This window comes from Lynx rufus, unplaced genomic scaffold (genome assembly GCF_022079265.1).
Source record: "Lynx rufus isolate CCGP_SWC_20201006 ecotype Redwood Valley unplaced genomic scaffold, mLynRuf1.p SCAF_15, whole genome shotgun sequence".
NCBI lineage: Eukaryota > Metazoa > Chordata > Mammalia > Carnivora > Felidae > Lynx > Lynx rufus.
The window spans coordinates 28,513,284-28,529,579 of record NW_025814829.1 but is presented as its reverse complement, the minus strand read 5'-3'; the positions used below and the strand labels follow the sequence as shown (position 1 = coordinate 28,529,579).

The window sequence follows — 16,296 nt, the reverse complement described above, 5'->3', positions numbered from 1 at the left end:
TGGTCAAGAATCCGCGTGAATAGGTCAGCAAACGAAATGCCTGCTCCTTGTGTGAAAGCCACCGTTTGGGGCAACACGTACAGTATGTAGGAAATACCAGGAACTAATTCCTTTAAGTTGAATTGAGAAATACCAAGCCACCGGAAAAATTTTTTTTTTAGCTGACCTAATCAGATTTACATTTTAAACATAATTGTCTATACGGCGGGGAGACTGGCTTGGAATAAGGCGATAGTGAATGGGGCTGACCAGCAAGGAGGTTTTGCCATCATCCAGGTGAGATTTGATGGTGGCCTTGACTGGAGGTAAAGTGGACAATTAAGAAACTGGAGGCAGAATGAACAGAATTTATTCATGCATTGGATTTTGGTTACTTCCTTTCTTAAAGTTAGTGCTGAGAAAGAGAATTAGCCTTGAATCCTGAATTAGCCTCCGGATTCAAAATGAATGATGGTGCTATTTGTTGAAATGAACAAAAACGTGGGGGAAGGATGCATTTGGAGCAGGGGGTTAAGAATTCAAGGGTGAGAGAAATGGGTGTGTGTGATGGGTTGAATAATGACCCCAAAGATGCCCACATCCTAATCCCCAGACCAGTGACTATGTTATCTTAGGCGGCAAGAGGGGGTTTGCAAATGTGATTGAGTTAAGGGCTTTGAGGTGGGAGATTACCCTGGATTATCCAGGTGGGCAGTGTTATCACACGGGTCCTTATGAAAGGGAGGCACTGGATCAGAGTGAGAGAAGGCAATGACCGGAGCAGAGACTGGAGAGGTGCTGCCATGAGCCGAACTGAATGACAGCCACCTCTAGATGCTGGAAAAGGCAGCACCTTGGTCTTAGCTCTGTAGGATTCATTTGGCCTCCTGACCTCCAGGCTGGTAAAAGAATACATCTGAGTCATTTCCAGCTACAAAGTAACTTGTTGCAGCACCAGTAGGAAACATACAGGAGAGAGAGGGTAACTTGATCAAGGGAGAGTATGTTGGGGCACCCAGGTGGCTCAGCTGGTAAAGTGTCAGCCTTTGGCTCAGGTCATGACCTCACGGTTTGTGAGTTCAAGCCCGGCATCACTTTGGATCCTCTGCCCCTCCCCAGCTCACGTGCTCTCTCTCAAAAATAAACTTTTTTTTTTTTAAAGAGAGAGTGTCAAAGGATTTTTTTTTTTTTTTTAAAACCTGAGAAAGACTTGGGGGCATGAGACAGATGGAGTTTTAGTGAGAGCCAGGAAATGTGAGAGTGTTCTAGGAAAATATTGGGAATATAGTTTGATTATGAAACCGGACCTCCAGAGATGTCCAGCAAGAGGCCTTTTGAAAAGGAAATGGGTGGCAGAGGGTCAAAACCTCAGGAATTGATGGCACTCTTAAGGGAGAACATGGGTGTAGAATAAATGATAGGAAGATCAGGATGGAAACATTTAGATGTGGTTCACATGTGGTTCATGGTTTTTAATATTTTTGTGTATGGTGGACCCATTTGTCTCTTTGGCTGAGCCTTTGGACCCCTTCTCAGAATTATTTTTTCTTAATGTTCATTTATTTATTTTGAGAGAGTGTGTGAGGGGGGGAGAGGGAGAGAGAGAGAATCCCAAGCGTGCTCTGAGCTGTCAATGTGGAGCCTGTTGCAGGGCTTGATCTCAAGAACTGTGAGATCATGACCTAAGCCAAAATTGAGAGTTGGACACTTAGCCAACTGAGCCACCCAGGTGCCTCCAGAATTAATTTTTAATTTTTTTACATGTTTATTTATATTGAGAGAGAGAGAGAGAGAGAGAGAGCAGGGGAGGGGCAGAGAGAGAAGGAGACACAGAATCCGAAGCAGGCTCCAGGCTCCGAGCTGTCAGCACAGAGCCCGATGTGAGACTTGAACTCACAAACCGTGAGATCATGACCTGAGCGGAAGTCGGACGCTTAACCGACTGAGCCACCCAGGTGCCCCTAGAATTAATCTTTTTAATGCACAAAATAGAATACCTAGGATTACAAAGGAAAGCGGCTATATTGAAATTTAGTTCTAGCCATAAACCTTTGGAGGTCTGTGGTCCCTAAGGACCCCAGATTTAAAAGTTAGTTAAAATAAGAGTCAGTTGTATGTAAAGCAAGAGTTGGAATGAGTTGTGTGGAGAGTGGAATAATTGCAACCGTCAAATGCTGTAGAGAAGGGAGGGGGATGGGGGTGGGAAGATATAGTAGCAGATATTAGACCACCCATTACCACTTCCTTTTGCACTGATTTCCTGACATCTGCTTTCTCACCCCCTTTCTTGAAGGTCTAGTTCTCAGCTCAGAGCAGCCTTCTCTGCCGTTACTCCTGTTACCATCCCCATACTCACAGAAGCTAAGGAAGCTGTACAAGCTGGACACAAGTATTTGGGTGAAGTGACAGAGGTGGAGGGAGAGGAGGTTGACCCAGTTACCCTGTGATGCTTTCATCAGCTCCTAAGAGAAGGAGAATAGAGACAAAGTAGAATAGATGGCTTGAGGTGCGTGGACGGATAATTTGGAGGAATGAAAATAGTACTGATTATGACTGAATAAAAGATGCTGAACAGCATCCCAGTTTTGGGTATGTGTCTAACGAATTGAAAGCAATGAATTGAATTGAATTGAAAGCAATGAATTGAATTGAATTGAAAGCAATGAATTGAATTGAAGAGCTATTTGCACACGCATGTTCATAGTAGCATTATGTACGGTAGTCATGAAAACAGCCCAAATGTCCACTGACAGATGAATGAACTAAATGTGATATATACAAGCAATGAAATATCATTCAGTCTGAAAAAGGAAGGAGATTCTGACACATGCTACCCATGGAGAAAAGTTGACGTTATGCTGAGTGAAATAAATCAGACAAACATGGTAGGATTCCACATATAGGAGGTATCTAAAGTAGTCAAATTCATAGGAACAGAAGGTAGAGTAGTGGTTTCTGAGGGCTGGAGGAAGAGGGGAATGTAGAGTTATTGTTTAATGGATAGAGCATTTCAATGTTCTAAGATGAGAAAGGTCTAGAAATCTGTTGCACAATAATGAATATGCAAACATTTATGAACTGGACATTGGAAAATGGTTAAGATTCTAAATTTTATGTTATGTATATTTTAAAACGAAAACAAAAAAGATGCCAAACAGAATACATAGTCTAGGAGAGGATGGCAAGAGAAATTTGTGGTAGCCACGGAGCAAGGTTTTATTTTGTCAATAGTATAAATGCTAGAACAAGGAAAATTGTCAGCTGGATTTCGAGTGTGGTGGCAGGGGGCTAGGGAAAGGCATTGTCTGGACGAATAGAGAATATCTTGAGGATGAGGGAATGGAGTTTGTGGGTTGCAAGTCGGCTAAAACAACAAAGTGGGAAGATCCAGAATGTATAAATGTTAGATCAGGAACTCTAGAAACCTTAACTAACTGCAATTAAAATTAAAAACAAAAAACGAAAAACAAAAACTCTAAGAGTTCATTGACTCTAAGGAAAAAAAAATCCTGTAAGGCAAATGTTTTTGTTAAAAGATAAAATTTATTTGAGTAACCACTGTACACATTATTAAAGGACACAGAGCTTTGACAGAACTGCCAAGGAAATATCCAAAGCCTGAATTGTACACCAAAACCTTACAGTGAAAACTTGACTCCTATAACGAAAAAAAAAATGTGCAAATTGGAATTGCTGAGTGATTATGGAAAGGCAAAGTATACACTGTGGAAAAAGAACAACAACCCTCAAAACAAGCGGAAATACTGGTGAAATGTTTAACCATATGAGAGCAAGATGCTACTATTAAAATAAAATTAGACTTCCCAACAGAAGAATGCCCATCATAACTGCATGAAATCGTCTCTCCTTTGCTTAAATAGTTAAAACCACTCTAGAACCAAAAATATATGGTGACAGTAAGTATGCTGATTACAAAAGAAGGGTCGAGATAGGAGGGCAGCGCCTTTTAGCACCTTCCTTAATTAAAATGGTGACACTTATGGAGTTCTGTTGTTTGTAGCCATAGCCAGGCTCCAGGCACATCACAGGGGAGGCGTCAAAAAGTCCTTGAAGAGAGTGTGGCGGTGAGACGGGGATCCCATCTTTATTATCAAGCAAACTTTCTTTGTTCTGCTTGAGAGAAAGTGCATATGGGAAATCATAGCTTATGAAGTCATTTCACTGATGTTGAGACCATACTCATAGACTGGCTGATATTAAAATCGTTTCGTCCCAACTGATGTTCAGTAGGATCCAAACAAGGCACACTGCAATAGAGAATTTCTGTTCAGGGGGCAGCAGGAAGAGCAGTGATGTGACTCAAAATTTACATAATGAGAACGTTAACATTCTCTCTCTCCCCCAACTGTGCTATAACCGATAGAGCATCAAGCCTCTTAGAAGACACTTTCTATCAAGAGATCCCTTCTTCAGAAACAGGATCTGAAGCAAATAATAATTAAATTTTATGTTGATAAGTAATAAGTAATGAGATAGAAATCCAAGCAATGGTATCATTCTTTCTCATTCATGCATTCATTCAACAAATTATTTATAAACTAGTTTTACTTGGGACCCCTAGCGGTTTGGATTTAGGTATCACTCTGGCCGGGTCTCCGCTGTTCTCTTTCCTCTTTCCATGGTTCACCAGCAGTAGGTAATCTTGGCTTTCTTAGCTACCATACCAGTTTTTCTGTATCTTGTTTAAGGTACTTACTCTCACACTATGATAAGTCGATGTGTATTTTTTGTTCTATTGTTTTTTATTTTGTTCTATTGTTTTCTATTTCTATTTCTATATTCCTATTTCTGTTTTCTATTCTATATTCTATTGTTTTCTATTTTTTGTTCTATTGTTTTGTCTATTTTTTGTTGTAAATAAGTTCCAAGCGGGCAAAGGGGTTTATTTTTGTATTTTATAGATTATGTAAGAGAAAGCAATTTGAATGTAGATTTGAGTTTGAATTCAGCCTCTGCCCATTACTGATCCTGAGACCCTAGCCAATAGTTCAGCTTTGCGTCTCTCACCTTGGATAGTGTATGCTCACCTGGGTATTATTTGGAGATAATCCTTTTCACTGTTGTAGCGGGGACTGAGACAAGGCATGAAAAGTGAGTATTATCTCAAAATAATACCGAGGTTCCCTCTCATACTCCATGACTGTGGATGTGGAAGGACTCAAGGTCCGGCATGTGGACCTTTTCTCTTCCCTTAATTGTTATACTATGTATTTAGTATTTGTTGAATGGATGAATGAACTGAAAAGAACCCATGGCATTAGTTTGGCAATACGAAGTAGGTAAGTTAACAATTTCTGGGCATGATTGCTGAAGACTTGTGCAATACAACCATACTCATTTAGTACTATACTTATTGACAAATACAAACTGAAGGCATTTTGACGGATGGGTGAATAAAAATATTTCAATTTCATTAGATACCAGTTTGTCTTCTGATTAGCTTGCCGGGTTGTATGGATCAATAGAATAGACTTCTTGTGTTTCTAAATGAAGATCTCCTTCTATAGGGCTTTTGTTTGTATAATAATTCCTAAATGGAAAAAGGAAGAAAAAAGTAAACTCTTTACTCATTGGCCATGATTACTATAAACATGTCATAGTTGTTTGTTTTCTGTAATTCCCATCACGTGATAAGTACTTTTCATGAATGGGTTCATTTTGATGTCCTAAGTATCATATGAGATGATCACTATAACCCCTATTATTTGGAAAGGCCCTTAAAAATAAATAACTTGCTAGGATGCTAAGTGTCCAAATCAAAAGTTGGTACAAGGTTGCCTTCCCTCGGATCGAGGACCCTCAATAACTTAGAACTATGATCCTCAGTTTGAAAAAATAAATTAAAAAAAGAAGCTTTAATTTTAGGACATGACCATAAATTTACCTTTGTGGGACACAGTCTTCCAGTCTAACTGAAAGGAAAGTTTTCATATTTGGTGTTAAATTCCGAATCCTTCTGTAGTCTTACAGCACTAAAAGCTTGAGATAATTTTTAAGAGGACATTTTTACTTTTACACTTTGAAAGCCCACACACTTCACTGTGCTCCTAAAACCCCTTGGCCAAAATTAGCAAGAGACATGAAAATGTGATCACATTATCAGGTAGCACTCTGAAATAAAGTATTACAGAATTACCAAAGAATGATTTCTGCTAAGGTTACTCAGAGCATGTCACTTACTACCATATTTAAGACGTCAGCTTATAGATAGAGGCGTCAAGAATATTATACAATGGTAATTTTTAGGTCTATGTGAGATTTAGGTTTCATTAAAAGATCTTAGATGTCTAGAGAAGAAGAGTGGTCTCTCTCAAATGTTTGGGTGGCTTTAAAAAATATTTAATTTCGCGGCGCCTGGGGGGCTCAGTCAGTTGAGCATCTGACTCTTGATTTCGGCTCAGGTCAAGATCTCACAGTTTGATCGAGCTCCGCCTTGGGCTCTGCGCTGACAGCTGACAACGTGGGGCCGGCTTGGGATTTTTTCTTTCTCCGCCCCTTACCCTTGCGCAAACTCTTTCTCTCAAAATAAACATTTTAGAAAATATTTAGTTTTGTTACTTAGGCAAAATTTCTAAGTGCCCGATTATTTATCTCGTTTACAGAAAGTATTTAAGGCAGCTCAAACGTCTAGATCAACTATCAGAAAATAAATTGAAGTCAGTTACAAATTGGAAATAAAACGAGTGATGCTTAGGAATGGAGTTTAATATATAGGTTTGGTTTATATCAGTGGAGGTGCTTCAGTATAGTACATGATATAGTCCCATTCATAAACTAAATAATCTGCCTGGAACATTATAAATTATTTGAGCTTATAGGCATTCCTAAAGTTTGCCAATTTTCCTACACATGTGACTCTCTGATAACAAAATTAGTGGTATGAAGGAAAGTGATAGAGACCACATTTTCTATTTATTTAAATTTCTAATTACTCTTGGCTAAAATTATCTTTGAACTTCCTGTGAGGAAAGCCATGTGACTGACATCCCTATTTTTCTTTTTTGAGACCCTTTTCTCCCTTGATTCTGTGAGACTACTCCTTCTGTCTTCTGACTGTCCCTTCTTCTCCTCCCTTTTAAGCATTACTGTCCTTCTGAGGTCCATTTTCATCCCTATTCTTACCTTTTATGTTCTTTTTGGTCTCAAGGCTTCAAATGTGATCTAAATGTCACCTGCCGGAGTCCAAGTCCCTCTCTTGCGTCCTGCATCGTGAGTGCCCCCAAAGTGAACTCCCCTTTCTCCACAAAACTGCCTCTCTCCTCTTTTGGTGATCCACTCCACATGAGTCATTCTTTTTCTCTCCCTTCTGCCCGCATTTGGCAAGTCACTAAGTCCCAGAAATCCTCTCTTCTAAATAGTGACGATACCTCTTCTATCTATTCCATCCTCCCGATCCCCACCATGGCTGCTTTGGTTGGAAGCCCAATCCTGCCCTTCTTTTGAAAATGCGTATCTGAACATATTATTACCTTGCTCAAGATCTGACGGGATACCCACCAACTCCTCTGTCATGGTATGCAAGGCTTTTGGTGATCTAGCTACTGCCCACCTCTCTAGATTTCCCAGTGACTGTTCAATGGAACATTAGTTCCATGGGATGCTCAAGCATTAGTTGAGAAAGAGTTCTCCAGTCCAATTAATTTGGGGAACTCCGGTTTGAAAATAAAATGAAACAGGCTTCTTCGTTGTAGGGCTTTAAATATTCTCATGGTCATTGTGAATCTTCATGAGAAAAATAACGCATGTTATTTGGTCACAGAACACCCTTTTTATTTCCTGAAGTCATTGACAAAATGAGGGCTATATGGTCCGTATTCTGGTAAACACTACAGGCTAAAGTATATCACAGTTGTAGATCCTTGTAGGACCTGCGGTGCTCAGGCCCCGCCAGGCTCAGAACAAAGCACTCAGGTTCATAGATGTCATCGTTACAGAGGTTCAGCGTAACCCCGTCACGTCTAATGCCTCCATCAGGCATTTTACAACGGTGAACAGTGCGTCAGCCCTGATAGATCCAAGTGACTTAGCATGTGAAAGTAATGTTGCTGGAGTTTATGGGTGACATGTTTGGGGTGACATGACGTGGTCACCCCCCCCCACACACACACACACTAGAGGTTACCTGAGACGTGGTAAGGCTTCACCTGATTATCTTCTTTAACACTGGCACATACAGAGATTCAAGAACCTATGCACACAGACCATCCCTAGGCTGACATCTGATGGTCTCATTTGCTAAAAAGGTATCCTTTGCGCTTATCAGAATATTTTGATACAAGATTTATGGGTTAGAGGGGTCTTTTACACCATCTCTCCACCTAAATCTATGCTGCCTTTTCCTTCAGTCACCATGTCCCAGTTGTGTCAGATTGCTTGCGTAGTTCTCATAACACATGATGGAATGACAAGCCTCTGGGCTTTCACTCAAACTGCTCGCTTACTCTTTCCAGGAAAGCCTTTCTCTCCTGGTCTACAGTTTCTTGAGGCGCTTTTGAAACATTTTGTTCACCATGGAATTTTTTTTTCTGCTACACATTCTCTGTGACTTGACCATTTGCTTTGTGCACCCACCAAATAGCACATAACCTACTATGGCAGTCAATATTACATTATAGATTAAAATATTTTAAAACTTTAATAAGTTAAAAATAAAACTAGATCTAATCTCTGGATAATAAAACATAATATAACAAAACACAGAAAACCTAGTAATATATTTAAAAGTAGTCATGAAAACAACAACCAAGTGGAAGAAAAGATCACTTGAACGAATAGAAAGGCCTACGATGCTTCTGAAGAGGAACACATTACAGAAAAAGATGCCAATTTCTCACCCACTAATCTATAGACTTAAGTGTAATCACAACATATGTTGTTTTTGGAAATGGCAAATGATCTAAAAGTCGGCTGGTAAGAATAAACAGAAGACAATAGAAAAGAAAATAGTAAAAATTATAGCAAGGGAATTCTTGCCCTGCCGTATATTAGAACAGTATAAAACTATACTAATTAAACACAAAGTGATTTGTGATAGAAGAACAGATAAGTCAATATAGCAGGAAAAAAAAGTCCAGAAACACAACACATCCAAAATACATTAATTATTCAATGTTTGGTCAAGTTAGAGCAAACTTTTTGGAAAGTCATTGGGCAGTATTTATTAAGCACCTTAGATGTTCATACTCTTAGTAATTCTAGACATCTGTGCTACAGAAATAAGTAGATGGGGGAAAGGTTTTATTCAAAAAGGTTTTATTCAAAGGGGTTTGTTGTATCTTTATTTATTATCAAAGTAAATGTGGAAGCAACCTAAAATTTCTACAATACAGAAATACATAGAACAATCTGCTGTTAAGTAACTAAAAAGAAAACATACGATACAAAAGATAAAGGCCAAATTTTAAAAATTTAGATGGGAGACTGTCATGCCAAAATTTCAGTTAAAGAGAGAAAAAGAGAAAGAAAGTAAGAGAAAGATCAGATAGGAATATACCAAAATATCTGCAGTTGTTACCACTGCGATTTTTCAAATTTTAATTTTCTAGATTTTTTAAATAGTATATCACCCGAATAAACATCATTCAAATAAAGTAAGCGTTTGATGATTTTTTTAAGTTCTTACAGAGGGGGCTTCCTCTCAAGAGCCCTTGAGAGGACAAGGGACCCACACAAGATCCCTTACTCCAGTGATCACACTACAATATTCATGGCATATAACTTGCGCTTCTGAATTTAGTTTCAGGCAAGAAGCCAAAACCTTTTGTGCCTTTTGGTCAAGCGTGCAATGAACTTACCGTTCTCTGTGTTTTAATATCGTGCATAAGGTGACACCAATCAAGAATATAAGAAGTACTGAGCCTGCAGAAAGACCTAGAAAACAAAACAGCAAGTATCAAATGCCAGAAAAGTGTGACCTGTATTGTTTTGAAGTCATTGCAGGGCTATTCCTAGTGTGTGGGGGGAATGTTATGTGATTTTATACCTATCCTTTCTCAGCCATATAAACACCGAATTCCTAAATAATCATACTTGGGATTAAGTGGGGTTTTTTTGATTCAGTCCAGCCCACATTTAATCTAAAGCACTGAGCATGTGACCACAGGGCTCCAGTCACGTTTGTGTCTCCTTTCAGTTTTATTAGCAATATTCTCGTTGCTGGGATAATATGAGGAGCTCAGGACAGCGGGGTCCCCCGACTTGGTCAAACAGCATAACTCAGCTGTGAAATATATTTGGCCGCTGCAGAATAAGCCAACCTATTTGATAGTACCGAATCATGCAAATGACCAGAAGTTAATATAAACTACACTTTCAGGTTAAAAACTTGGAATAGCTGGCTGTTTAAACCATTTATTCAACTCGATGCAGAAGTGTCAGTGTGTAATATGGAGGACACATTAATAGAGCCTTAAAACAGCAAAAAGGATAATTTCCTAGGACTTAAAGTGAAAAAAAAAATAACAGGCAGGATATAGGGCCTCAAAATACACTCATATTTTTAAAAAATGTTTATTCATTTTTGAGAGAGAGAGAGAGAGAAAGCGAGCACAAACAGGGGAGGGGCAGAGAGAGAGGGAGAATCTGAAGCAGGCTCCAGCCTCCAAGCTGTCAGCACAGAGCCCAGCACAGGGCTCGAACTCACGAACCGCGAGATCATAACTTGAGCCGAAGTGGGACGCCACCCAGGCACGACTTACATATTTTTTATAAAACATTAGAGGGGCGCCTGGGTGGCTCAGTCGGGTAAGCGTCCGACTCTTGCTTTCGGCTCAGGTCATGATCTCATGGTTCATGGGTCTGAGCTCCACATCGGTCGCTGTACTGACAGTGCAGAGCCTGCTTGGGATTCTCTCTCTCCCACTTCCTCTCTGCCCCTCCCACATGCTCTGGCTCTCTCAAAATAAATAAATAAACTTAAAAAAATCATTAGAGATTTAATTCAAGTATTTAAGAAAACTTACCAGAAAGAAGAGGAGCAAGTGAGGCTAAAGAGAATACAGAACCATGAAAGTATTAGTCTAGTTGCATGCTTCAGTGCAGCCCAAAGTCCCATGGTCATGTCCCCAAAGTTAACATTCAGCTCCACTCTCTCAAAATCCACTTAAAAAAGATGTGATGGGACCCTGGATTATAATCACGCTTCATTTTTTATGTGACAACTCACTGGACTTTAAAAAAAAAAAATTCACTTTAAGTCGGGGTAGTTCCTGAACGAAAAAACCAACATAGTCAATTTCATAATCAGAGACTTCTCAGGTTACAATGCAGATATTAGCTGTTGATATTTATCATTAATTCTAACAGGTTGTTCACCGTAGAGAGTTGTCAGAGGTGAACCATATAGTTTGTAACAGGTGAACGAACGCCCTTAGTTGGCATAACAACAATGTTCACCGTTGTCCAATTGGTAAGTGGTTATAAAACAAGATTCAGCAAAGGAAAGCTCAGTAGTGACTCCTTTCAAAACGTAAGGTTGTTAGTCTTGCACCTTATAAGTTAGTATTCCTCTCCCTTTATTTCCTTTCTTTATTTCCTCCATCCTCAGAGAGTTTTGCTTTTTGTAGAATCCACTACTAACTTCAAACTCTTCCATCAGTGTAGTGCTGGTCACAGACCCATGTCAAGTTAAAACCTAGAACTTAATGCTGAGGCATAGCCCTTGCTCTCTTCTCTCCAGTGAGGCAAGTACACGAGCTGCAATAGAGCCCTTGGTACTTACCTGGCGATTTGCAAACAGCCAGGGGCGGGTTCCACCGGTGATCATCCTGGCACTGGCTCTGGGGACTGCCTTCCAGGGTATACCCCTCCTCACACTCCAAAGTGACAATAGCTCCATACTGATACATTTTCCCAGGCTCCAGCCCCTTCTGGATTCCATTAATATACTCTGGGGAGCTACAGTTCACCTCTGAAATGGAAGAAAGCTAATGGAAGCTGGGTCATAGTTTAGCCTTTTCTCGAGGAAGTAGATCATTCTAAGTAAAGCCTCACTGTGATAACACAAAAGGATATCTTAGGCAGTCTTTTCGTGTCAACAATCCATCTCGATTACCTCTAGGCAATTGAAGCCAGATTATTTTCCTTCTTTGTGCTTTAGTTTCTAAACGGATAGCGTTGGATCGTTTTGATGGCTTCCCAGAGAAATGGTGAGGGCTGAATCGGGTAATATTAAGAATTCTGAATGACTGTCTCATCTGCTTCACTGTTACCTAGAATTCTCCTTACAGGAACATGTTCCCTCATTTCTTCTTTCAACTTGCAGTGTAGGGAGTGATAGTGGGAGATTTGGGATTTGAATCATGACTCCTAGACTTCCCAGCTGTGCGACTTCAGGTAGGTTACAAATCTCTCATTCTACCAAGACCTCACCTGTCATACAGAAATAATAGTGGCACCAACTTCATATTGTTCTCAGGAGGATTAATGAAATAATGCATGCAAAATGGTGTGCGTGGTTTCTGGTATTTAGTAAAAAGTGCTTGACAAGTATTGGATATTAACTCACTGTGTATTTCACATGTGTTGTTTATGCTAATGAAAGTGAAATCCTGAAACTTTTATTAAAAAAATAGACCCATAATGCCACCACCACTGATAGGAAATATACTGACAAGGTCATTGTGCGTTGTATCAGCATTTTGTCGAATGCACACTTCCATAACTACAACCGTAGTATAAATTCAACCTGTATTTAGTTATATAAGTTGTGTAAGTACTTCAGTTTTCTGTACTTAAAGGACTACATAAGCGATCACTCATCAGACAAGCCATTCCTTAAGTCATTTTTTCTTATTTTGTGGTTAATTAGTGGATTAATCCAATTAAATCAGTCCAATCAAATGCATTGTATTAAATGATCCAATTAACGCATTTGTCTATTTTAAGTTGAAAGCACCGAACTGAATCTATCTACGTGGGAGAAATTTAATTGACAAATAAGAAAATAATAGACACTGCACCTTTACAATAAGGGGCAGGTTGGCTCCAGGTTCCCTCATGTGTGCAAAGGAGGAATGCCTCTCCCACCAGCAGGTAGCCTTGGTCACAGCTGTACAGGATTGACATTCCGGGAGAAAATCGAGCCATATCTCCACCAGTGTGATTCCCATTGGGTATATCGAGTGGAGGCTGACATCCTAAGAAAGCTTGGACACCAAGAAAAAAAAGGATCGTTAATTTAGCACAGAGGAACATATAGCCAATGCTCTCCGTGAGTGACAGTGATACTGAAAGAAGGCAGGAAACAAGCCAATGAATTGGTACCCAGAAATACTCATCCCACCCAAGCCAAGCAGCAATGGATGGAAATGTGCATTTTCTACATCTCTCATACGTGACCTAAAGATGTCAGAAGTTGGGGCGCCTGGGTGGCGCAGTCGGTTAAGCGTCCGACTTCAGCCAGGTCACGATCTCGCGGTCCGGGAGTTCGAGCCCCGCGTCAGGCTCTGGGCTGATGGCTCAGAGCCTGGAGCCTGTTTCCGATTCTGTGTCTCCCTCTCTCTCTGCCCCTCCCCCGTTCATGCTCTGTCTCTCTCTGTCCCAAAAATAAAATAAACGTTGAAAAAAAAAATTAAAAAAAAAAAATAAATAAAGATGTCAGAAGTGAAATAATGAAAAATCAATTGTTGTAGCCCACAGTTGTAATCTATCAGCTAACAGTGTTCTTTTCTTTTCCCTTTCAATAGCAGAGAGGCTGTAGTTTAATGGTCTCACACTCAAATGCCTACTGGAACCAGGAAGGGAAGCCGCTACATATCATGAATCCAAGAGCATCTGTCCTAAAAATGGCGGCCATTACTACCCAATTCAAGCTACTGGAGCCTTGCAGGAAAGCAAAGCACCATATTTCAGCCAAAGAAAACAGTTCTGGTGAGCTGGGTTCGGTTCTTAGGGCACCAATTGGCAGGCTCGGTGGTAGGTAGTTTCTGACAGGAGCAAAACTGCCACACAATAACTAAAAAAAGAAAGACAATTCAATGGGTTTGAAGGCCAGCATTCCTCTTGAGAAAAACAAAGTTCTCTTTCTGGCTGCTATCACAGTTTTATATATCAAATCATCAAGCAGTATTATCGTCAGACATTTCCCCTCCCAAAGATATGTGTATTTTTTTAAATTATAAATTAGTAAAAAGAATAGATTTCAGAGACTCCATCAGTTTGGGAGGTAACCATTATCCTCTCGTGTACTTTTGCTCAACGCACTTAGAAAAGGGGAAAAAGGGGCGCCTGGGCGGCTCAGTCGGTTAAGCGTCCGACTTCAGCCAGGTCACGATCTCGCGGTCCGTGAGTTCGAGCCCCGCGTCGGGCTCTGGGCTGATGGCTCAGAGCCTGGAGCCTGCTTCCGATTCCGTGTCTCCCTCTTTCTGTGCCCCTCCCCTGTTCATGCTCTGTCTCTCTCTGTCTCAAAAATAAATAAATGTTAAAAAAATTAAAAAAAAAAAGGGGGGAAAAAAGAATCAGATGAAAAGACAAGACAAGGCGGGTATCTTGTAAAACAATGTGACTGTCTTTGCTTTTACATGCTTTTCTGCAGTTCAAATGGCCAGTGGAGATTCAAAGCCCTTTCCTTTATTCTCTGCACCATCCCATACTTAATTCCTTAAAATATCTTACCCATTTTGATACAAGTTGGTACACCTGGCACCCACTGGTTGTTGGTATGACACCTAATCAAGTTACTGCCATTCATGATGAAGCCGGGATTGCAGGCGACATATACTATGTCATTGTGGGCATATGAAGAACGAGTTTTGTTTAGCTTATATCCATGTTTGACTTCTGGGTTAGGGCAGTGGGTCACAGGAGGAGATTTGAAGCACTGGGGGGTAGGTCCACTCCAAGATCCATGTCCTTTAGAATCACTGATGCATCGTATATTTTTCTCTCCCAGAAGGGAGAATCCCTGGTCACATTCATAAGAGACTTCATTTCCATATAGGAAGTGTTCTGCCATCACACCCCTGGGCCTTCCGTGGTCAATCACTGGTGGAGGCGGGCAGTAAACAGCTGTAGAAGAGAGTTAGGAAATTCTACTTCAGTTGGACAGTCTTCATTCAGGCACGAATGAAACTAGGCAACTGTAGGTATTACACAGAGCAATAAAATAACTTAGATTTTAGGACCCGGGTTATACTTTCTTGAAAACAGCTTTATTAGGGGTGCCTGGGTGGCTCAGTCAGTTAGGCGTCCGACTTCGGCTCAGGTCATGATCTCCCGGTCTGTGAGTTCGAGCCCCACGTCAGGCTCTGTGCTGACAGCTCAGGGACTGGGGCCTGCTCTGGATTCTGTGTCTCCCACGCTCTCTGCCCTCCCCCACTCATGCTCTGTCTCTCTCTCTCTCTCACTCTCAAAAATGAATAAATGTTAAAAAAAAAATTTAAATATTTAAAAACAGCTTTATTGGGGCACCCGGGTGGCTCAGTCAGTTGAGCCTCTGACTTCGGCTCAGGTCATGATCTTGCACTCTGTGAGTTCGAGCCCCGCGTCAGGCTCTGTGCTGACAGCTCGGAGCCTGGAGCCTGCTTCGGATTCTGTGTCTCCTTCTCTCTCTGCCCTTCTGCCTCTCATGCTCTCTCTCTCTCTCAAAAATAAATAAATATTAAAAAATTAAAAAAACAGCTTTATTAAATTCTCTATGCGACTAATACATCATACTCATTCAAAAAACATTCAGGAAACACAGTGAAGTCTTCAGAAAGGAATAAATGCGGCTATGCTACCATGAACTAGAAACTTAGGCCATATATATATTTTCTTAAATCTTGAGCAGATATACGGCAAATACTCAGTTCCTACTTGACAACTTCATTTCCCAGTGTCAGTGCCCATCAAACACGGAAAGATTCGCCTTATCTTATGTACACGGAGACTGAACACACAGACCACTGAGGTAGTTATAGGCTAGCTCCTCAGTGGCCTGCCCTCTCTAACCCCCTACTGCCCCTCCAACAACTTTTTCTTCTGACTTACCTTTACAAAGTGGAATCTTTTGGAACCAAACCCTATTCTCAGCATCTTGACACTTCTGATAAGCATGTCCAGTCAGTCGGTACCTAGAGAGAGACTGTAATGCATTTCCTCTTCCTGATAGCACATCTCTGCCGCCTCTCTTCCTCAAATCACAGATTCAGGGGCATTTCTAAATAAGAACTTCGGGGGGAAAGGAGCTAAAACTCTCGGCCCTCCAAGCACAAAAGCTACTTTAAACAGAGTTTTTCACAGCACAGTTATTTCCATGTCAAGAAAGGACTGAAAAGCCCTAGATGTTAGACCTTTAGAACCTCACGTTCCCTGTGA

The 16,296-nt window shown here is 40.6% G+C and overlaps 1 protein-coding gene across 9 annotated transcripts in view; it reads right to left on the bottom strand.

Annotated features, from left to right (window-relative positions):
- Nucleotides 1-3,502: 3,502 nt before the first annotated feature.
- The window catches only part of CR2 (complement C3d receptor 2), a 34,182-nt gene continuing 21,388 nt past the window's right edge, over nucleotides 3,503-16,296 (bottom strand). For 7 of the 9 annotated variants that reach the window (XM_047076758.1, XM_047076762.1, XM_047076754.1 and 4 more), the window contains 8 exons: nucleotides 15,970-16,052; nucleotides 14,614-15,006; nucleotides 12,960-13,145; nucleotides 11,720-11,908; nucleotides 10,962-10,985; nucleotides 9,795-9,870; nucleotides 5,422-5,530; nucleotides 3,503-4,247 (listed from right to left, as the gene is read on the bottom strand). In XM_047076758.1, coding sequence (XP_046932714.1) covers nucleotides 5,437-5,530; nucleotides 9,795-9,870; nucleotides 10,962-10,985; nucleotides 11,720-11,908; nucleotides 12,960-13,145; nucleotides 14,614-15,006; nucleotides 15,970-16,052 — 1,045 coding nt within the window. In that variant the 3' untranslated portion in view covers nucleotides 3,503-4,247; nucleotides 5,422-5,436. The other 2 variants (XM_047076755.1, XM_047076757.1) reach the window with 2 other exon arrangements.